This window comes from Alligator sinensis, unplaced genomic scaffold (assembly GCF_000455745.1).
Source record: "Alligator sinensis unplaced genomic scaffold, ASM45574v1 scaffold1329_1, whole genome shotgun sequence".
Lineage (NCBI taxonomy): Eukaryota > Metazoa > Chordata > Crocodylia > Alligatoridae > Alligator > Alligator sinensis.
In genome coordinates, this window is record NW_005842460.1 from 170,579 (window position 1) to 178,115 (window position 7,537).

General features: G+C 65.3%; 1 protein-coding gene across 1 annotated transcript in view; it reads right to left on the bottom strand.

Moving 5' to 3' along the window:
- PACS1 (phosphofurin acidic cluster sorting protein 1) overlaps positions 1–7,537 on the bottom strand; it is a 17,637-nt gene that overhangs the window by 4,968 nt on the left and 5,132 nt on the right. The window contains exons 5-21 of the mRNA XM_025212398.1: positions 6,985–7,076; positions 6,725–6,805; positions 6,269–6,328; positions 5,910–6,070; positions 5,349–5,442; positions 4,639–4,713; positions 4,399–4,508; positions 3,978–4,113; positions 3,748–3,852; positions 3,557–3,663; positions 2,900–3,054; positions 2,362–2,472; positions 1,767–1,869; positions 1,131–1,173; positions 853–895; positions 511–646; positions 5–139 (exon numbers count right to left, since the gene is read on the bottom strand). Coding sequence (XP_025068183.1) covers positions 5–139; positions 511–646; positions 853–895; positions 1,131–1,173; positions 1,767–1,869; positions 2,362–2,472; positions 2,900–3,054; positions 3,557–3,663; positions 3,748–3,852; positions 3,978–4,113; positions 4,399–4,508; positions 4,639–4,713; positions 5,349–5,442; positions 5,910–6,070; positions 6,269–6,328; positions 6,725–6,805; positions 6,985–7,076 — 1,747 coding nt within the window. The remainder of the gene's footprint in view (positions 1–4; positions 140–510; positions 647–852; positions 896–1,130; positions 1,174–1,766; positions 1,870–2,361; positions 2,473–2,899; positions 3,055–3,556; positions 3,664–3,747; positions 3,853–3,977; positions 4,114–4,398; positions 4,509–4,638; positions 4,714–5,348; positions 5,443–5,909; positions 6,071–6,268; positions 6,329–6,724; positions 6,806–6,984; positions 7,077–7,537) is intronic.

Consider the following 7,537-nt stretch of genomic DNA (forward strand, 5'->3'; position numbering starts at 1 on the left):
AGGCCCAGGCAGGCGCGACACCTGCACGGAGCGGAAGGCGCTCTTCAGCGTATTCTTGTTGCCGGCCTCGCGCCGCCCGGGCGCCAGCCAGTAATCCACCTGCAGGCCGATGGCCTCACCCTGCGCCCCCCCGGGGGACCTGCAAGGAAGAGGCCGTCAGGGTCCCAGGCATCCAGGCCCAGCTCTGATCACCTCCCTCAAACAGCCTGCCTCAAGTGGGGAAAGACCCCAGGCATCCTGGCCCAGCTCTGACCACTTCCCCCACAGCTCTCACTGAGCAGGGAGAGGGCCCAGGCATCCCGGCTAAGCTCTGACCAGCCCCTGCCACCCCCTTCCCAGAGTGGGGAGAGAACCCAGGCATCCGGGCTCCCCTGCTCTGACACCCACTTCCCTGCCCAGACGTGCCAGGGATGGTGCTCCGTGGGGGCGGTGCAGGCTGGGCCATGCCTCCCAACCGAGGCAGGGCACCCTGGGGGTCTGCCTGCTGTGCCTCAGTTTCCCTGATCTTACCCGGCAGTGGCCAGGCCGCTGGTCATGGAGGGTGACGAAGGGGGGGTGGCCCCGGTGTCCTTGGCCAGGCCTGAGCCGGATGGAGGTGACGTGGAGGGAACCATCAGGCTCAGCGCAGGCACCTCGTCTCCATCGCCTGCAGGGAGAGATCCCAGGTGTCCGGGCAGCCAGTGCCCCCACTCTGACCCCTAGACTCCAACCCCCCCAGGAGCTGCAGAGAACCCAGGTGTCTGGGCCCAGGCTGGCCCCAGTCCTTGGAGTGCCAGACACTGTGGGAGCCATTGGCTGGGCATGGGGGGGTGGCTCTCACTGGGGTGTGGCTGGGTCTGGGGGGGCACGCACCTGGGGCCGCAGGTGAGTCCTCGATGAGCCCAACTTTAACCACCTGCAGGGCAGAGATGGGCACTCAGCTCTGCTCCTCGCCCCCTCCCCAAGCTGGAGACAACCCCGTTGTCCGGGCTCCCAGGTCTCCCTGCTTTCACTCCCCTCAACCCCTAATAATCCCCACTCCCCTCCCAGGGAACCCAGGCTCCCACCCCCCTTGCTCTACCCCCTACACCCCACTACCCCTCAGATCTGGGGAGAGAACCCAGGTGTCCAGGCTCCCTCCCCCACCTTACCCCAATGAAGGGGATGAACTTCTGGTAGGAGTCCTCATCTTGGCTGCAGAGGAAGCACAGGGTCAGTGCCCACCTGCACCCACGGCCCCCTCCCCTCCTGCCATCGCACCCAGAGTGGGGAGACTGAGGCAGCAGCAGTCAGTGGCAGGTAGAGAATCCAGGTGTCCAGGCTCCCAACCCCCCGCCCAACCCACAGGACCCCACTCCTCTCCCAGTGTTGCAAAAGGAACCCAGGAGTCTAGGCAGAGCTCCCTAAACTGAAGGGGGAGCCCAGGCGGCCAGGGGGTGCTGTCACAGCAGAACAAGGAACCTAGGAGTCTAGGCTGCTCCTGCCCCTTGACCCACCAGCCCCCACCACCCTCCCAGGGCTGCAGAGGGAACCCAGGCATGTGGGGGTGCTTCCGAGGGAGCCCCGGTGGTGCTCTGGAGGCTGAGGGGGGGAACCCGGGAGTCCGAGCAATGCTATTAAAGAAGAGCAGGGAACCCAGGTGTGCAGGCTCCACTTCCCCCAACCCACCGCACTCCCAGAACCAGATAGGGAACCCAGGTGTCGGGGGGGGGGGACACGACACGACGGCACACAACTGAGGCAGAGGGAACTCAAGTGCCCTGCCTGCCCCTGGGGACGACACTCACAACTTGTGCTTGCAGGTGAGCATGGCCTCGGCCACAGGAAGCTGCAGTGTCACGGCAGCGCTGGCTACATACTGCCCGATGCGGCCCACCACATCGAACGGCTCTGCGGGGGTGGATAGTGCTAATCAGCCTGGTGCACTCGGCTCGGCATCGCCCACCAGCACCCCGCATCCTGGCACCTACCCTCCTCTCCCACCCACTGTCTGCCAGGGCTCCGGGCCCCTCCTCCAGTGCTGGGATGCAGCCAGCTCTGGGGTGGGCTCCAGGCCCCGAGCAGAACTGAGATGCCAGGGGACCATGGCAGGGGCTAGGGGTACTCAGAACGGAGTTGCGGCTGGCTCTAGGGGGCACCAGGGGCTCAGCAGAACAGGCTGCGGTGCCAGGTGTAACAGAGCTTCAGCCACCTGTGCAACAGGGGCACGCTGGGACCTGGCTCTAGCCCTTGCCCAGTGCTGAGATGGCCATGTCTGGGGGGAGCGGAGGTAGGCAGCCAGGTATGACAGAGCTGCAGCAGCAGGGACAGGGCACACACTGCTCAGATGCAGCCACCTCTGGCTGTCTCCCCCCGACCCCCTAGCTGTCCCCAACCCCTCACCCGTGCTTGGGGGCTCAGTCCGGCTGAAAAGCTCCCTCCAGGCAGCATCCAGGAACATGGCGCTGTACCTGCTGTCCACTGAGCCCATGTACTTGGCCACAGGATGGGAGCCTGGGGAGCAGAAGAGGGGGTTAGCATGGGCACTCCCCTTGGAGGCAAAACAGGAGTCTTGGCTAGGGGTGGGGGCTGAGATGCAGCTGGCTCTGGAGTGTGGTGCTGGAAGTCGAGTATAACAGGAAGCCACCCCAGGGGGCAGAAGCTGGCCACACAAGGCAGGGTGCTGTGCCTGGTCGTGGAGTGAGTGTCAGGGGTGCTGATATGCAGACCCTTTGCCCAGCACTGAGGTACAGCTGCCTCTGGGGTGGGTGCAAGCAGACACAGGTGCAGCTGCCTGTGAGGTGGGCATCAGGGGCTGGATGCAACAGGCTGTGGTTGGAGGTGCTGGGGGCTGAGTTTACACAGCCAGCTCTGGCGGATCTCGGGGGCTGGGTCTAAAGTTGCGGCTAGCACTGGGACCGGCTAGGTGGCAGGGCCGTACCCAGGGGCACGATAAGGAAGCGCATGTATCCCAGCCAGTCGGAGGTCTTGCTGGCCAGCTGCTTGACGAAGAATCGGAGAATGGCGCTGAGGTAGCTCTGCCCCCCCACGGCCACCACCTTCACCGGGCGCGGCATCGAGGAGTTGCAGTTGCAGCTGGGAACAGGGAGGAGGGAGAGAAACAGAGACATACTGCAGCCAGGCTTGGGTACAGCTGGCTCTCGGGGGGATCAGGGCTGGCAAGACAGGGCCCCTGGCCCAGCCCTGGGATGCAGCTGGCTCTGAGGGGCATGGGCTAGGTATAGCATGATGTGGGAGTATAGATGGCCCATGCAGCTGGCTCTGGGGTGGGGTGCGGGCTGGGTATAACATGATGCAGGCTTCTCTGGGGGAAAGCAGGGGCATCGACAGCCCATGCAGCTGGCTCTGAGGTGGGGCACAGGCTGGGTATAACAGCTGCATCTTGCTCTGGGGAGTGCTGGGGGCTGGGTATATCATGCTGCAGCCAGCTCTGGGGTGAGCCCTGGGGCAGGGTATAACAGACTGCAGTTGGTTCTGCAGTGAGTATAACGTGGCTGGCTCTGGGGGGTGCCAAGGACTGGGTGGAAAGGACTGCGGGTGGCTCGGGTGGGTGCTAGGTCCAAGCGGGGGCACTCACTAGCGCTGGATGCGGGTGAGCAGGGCCGAGAGCACGGCCTGCACCTCCAGCCCGGAGCATGTGCAGACCAGCGGCTTCTTCTGCTCCTGCAGCAGCTCCGCCACATACTGGGGGGACGTACACGGGCATCAGGGAGGCTGAGCCAGAACCCCCACCCCGTCCCCTCCCCACGCTGCGCTGCGGGACACTACCTGGCCTTGCCAGTCGGCGCTGTGCACCAGGATGAGGCTCTCAGGCAGCCCGGCCTCCGCCACCAAGATCTGGTTGAGCTGGTCGTACAGTGCCTTGCGCGGGGCCTGTGGGGCAATACAGTGACCTCTGCTGTACTCCCTCATCTAACCCCCAGCACACATTACTGCCGCCCCTTAATGCCCTGCCCCCGTGTGCCCTCTGCCTCCCCCACACCTCGGTGCCAGCTGACCTGCGTGCCGTGGCCCAGGTCGGGCGAGCGCTCGCTGTCGGAGCTGTTGGTTCTCTCGCTCAGGGGCTTGGAAAGCTGGCGTTCACGCAGGGGGGTGCTGCGCCTCTGCCGTGGCGTCTGCCCTGCTCCCTCTGGCCTGCAGGGACAGCGTGCAGGACTCAGGCATCCGGGCACCCCACTCCCCTCCCAGAGCCAGAGGACCTGGGCATCCAGCCCTGCCATGCTCTAACCCACTCTTCTCCCGGGGCCAGAAAAGAACCCAGGTGTCCAGGAGCCCAGTCGCCCTGCTCGGCCCCCAGCCACCACTCACTCCTCTCCCCGAGCTGGGGAGATCCCATGCATCCTGGCTCACAGTCCCTCCAGCTCCAATCCTCAGCTGTGCGCCCTCCAGGGCAGGAGAGAACCCAGGCGTCCAGCTCACCTGGGCGAGGCCAGACCTTGCATCTCGGCTTTGCTCTTCATGGGCGTCTTCACCTTCTCGGGCACAGCCAGCGCGGGGCCCCCGTCCCCGAAGGTGTCCGGCTCCCCAACCTCCTGGGGAATGGGCCTGTCACGCCTGAGGCAGAGCCTCCCTGCCCCCCAGCCCAAGCCTCTGTCCAACCCAGGCCCTTGCCCCTCTGCCCAGCCCCCTGCCCCCCACAGCCCAGCTCCCACCCCGTACCGGGATGTCGGGCTCGTGCAGGCCCTCGTCTGGGGTCCAGCCTCGTGCCACCTTCCCCTTGTCGCCCACCTCCATCTGCAAGGTGCCCACGTCACCGCTGGGTGCCAGGGAGCCCAGGCTGGGTGAGGCAGGTGCCTGTCCCCCATCTCATGAGGTGTGGGGAAGGGGCTGGGGCACCATGCCTGCCCTGCTGCCGGGCTCTGTCCCCTGACCCCCAGCAAACATGGAACCCAGGTGTCCAGGGCCCAGCTCCCAGCAGCCTGGCAGCGCCCCCTCCCATAGGAAGTGCAGAGCCCGGGTGTCTGGGACCCAGCTCCCTGTGGCTGGGATGCACCCCCCGACCCCAACAGGCATGCAACCCAGGCGTCCGGGGTCTGGCTCCCAGCAGCCTGGGTGTGCCCCCTCCCATAGGAAGTGGGCACACAACCCAAGCATCCCGGGCGCTACTCCCTGCTATGCCCTCCTTCCACGCTGGGTGTGGAACCCAGCCATCTGGGCTGCCCAAATTTGGGCAGAGCCAGCGCCCTCTGGTGAAGAGAACGGGGCCAGTTTCCCCCCTCCCCTAGGGCAAGGCTGCCCCCCAGTGCCCAGAGAGCAGGGGGCATCTGTGTCAGGCCCCCAAATCCCATGCTCCGTGCCCTCCCTGCCCTGCCATGGCCCCAGCACCCCTTGCTCATGCCCAGCACCCCCCAGTGCTTTCCCCCACTCACGGGGCTGCCAGCCTCCCTCCCCAGGCTGCCCTTGCTGTTGAGGCTCCCGATCTCCGTCTGGGAGCTGGACTGCGACATGCCCTCGAAGAACGGCCTGTGAGGGATGAGAGGGGGCATCATGGGGTGGGCATCAGCCTCTCAGTGCCCACTGTGGTGCCTGGGGGGGGTCAGCAGGGCCCCAGAGGCCTGTGACCACCTGGGAGGCCTGGAGAGGGGTGTTAGGGGTGGGGTGGGTGTAGAGGGGCCTCTGGCACCTTGCAGAGAGGGACCCAGCAAAGATGCCTCCCTGCAACCCTCGTGGAGCAGCAGGATGAAACCCAGGCGTCGGAGTGCCTGGCCCCTGTTCGTCATGCTCCCGGGCTGAGTCAGGAGGGGTATGTGGGGCAGGGAACTGGAGCTGTGGGAGGCACTGGGGCAGGGAATGGGGCTGATGGTTGCAGCTGGACAGTGGCTAGGGGTGGGGGGGCAGAAGCAGGGGAGTGGGAGCTATGCCAGGGGCAGGGGCAGGGCCATGCACTGGGGGCGGAGCAGGGCTGGGCCTAGGGCTGGGCAGACACTCACTTGAGCTTGGGCTTGGGCGTGCTGAGCACGCTGTCGGTGTCCTCGAGCTCGGGGCCACTGTCACTGGGGTTGTACATCTCCAGGCTGTCGTACAGCTCATCCAGGTCCTCCTCCACCTCACGGATCTGCTCCCGCGACACGTGCTCCAGGCCGAAGCCCACCTGCCACAACAGGTCAGTGTGGCACCCAGGAGTCCAGGCCCCGGCCTCCTGGCCTTCCCCCGCTCCCAGACCTGGAGAGAACCCAGGTGTCCGGGCTCCAGCCCCCCGCTTTAATTCCCCGGGTGTGCTCAGAGCATGCAGGGAGCCCAGGCATCCAGCCCCCGGCTCCCACGCTCTGTGCCCACAGCCCCTACCTACCTCATCCGAGACCTTGAAGCGCTTGAGCAGAGCCACAAACTTCTGCTTAATGTTTGGCTGCTGTGAAGAAAGGGGCGGGGAGTGGTGAGGAGGGCTCGGGGACAGGGTCCTGCACACACGGACGTGGCTCAGACACACGGACATGGTCCTGCCTGGACATGTGGGCACGGCCCACACATGTGGACCTGGTCCTACCCAGGCATGCAGACATGACCCAGACATGTGGACACAGCCCTGCCTGGACACACGGACATGGCCCAGCCATGCCAGGTGGACATGGCCGAGACACACAAACCCAGCCTGGCCCAGACATGTGAACGCGGCCCAGACGCACGGAAACAGCCCTGCCTGGATCCACAGGCACAGGCCAGACACGTGGACATGGCTTGAACATGGGACGTGGCCTGGCCCAGACGTGGGACACAGCCCAGCTCCACAGGCAGCAACGGGGCTCACCCGAGTGATGGCCGAGGCCGAGGTCAGCTTCCTCCGCGTCTTCTTCATCTTCCTCAGCTCCTCGTCCTCGTAGAACAAGTCCTGGGGGGGCAGCGGTGGTCAGAGGGGCTCCCCTCCCAAGCCACGCAACTGCCCTTGCCAGGGCCAGGGTGCCAGCCTGCCCAGGGCACTCAGCCTCTTGTAGCGGGAGGCCGTGGGCATCCATGGGCACCTGCTGCCCATCTCTGGGGGAGGCTGGGAGCAGGGGCGGGAGCTCCTACCTGGCCGTGGAGAGGGTCGTCGCTGCCCTCCTGCTCCGACGAGAAGCTCTCCTCCTCCTCCTCTGAGTAGTTGTCGATGTCGGGAGAGCGGTCTGCAAAACACAGGGGGGTCAGACCCTGCCCCAGGACCCCTGTTCCCTTGGGCATTGCCTGGCTAGGGCCTGGCCCCGGGAGCTGGAGCCCAAGATGGACGTGCCACTTCAGGCAGTGCCCAGGCCTCAGCTCTGAGGCGGCCAAAGACAGGGCAGTAGCATCTGACACGCAGGAAATACAGACCCAGGGGCCACCAAGACAGTCTAGTGGCAGTCTACAAACTAGTCAAGGGGGACCAGCAGGCATTGGGAGAGTCCCTGTTCCCCCGAGCACTCCCGGGAGTTACAAGAAACAACAGACACAAGCTAGCGGAGGGTAGTTTCAGGCTAGATATTAGGAGGCGCTATTTCACTGTCAGGGGGGCTAGGACCTGGAACCAACTTCCAAAAGAAGTGGTGCTGGCTCCTAGCCTGGGGGTCTTTAAAAAAAAGGCTGGACGAACATCTGGCCAGGGTCGTTT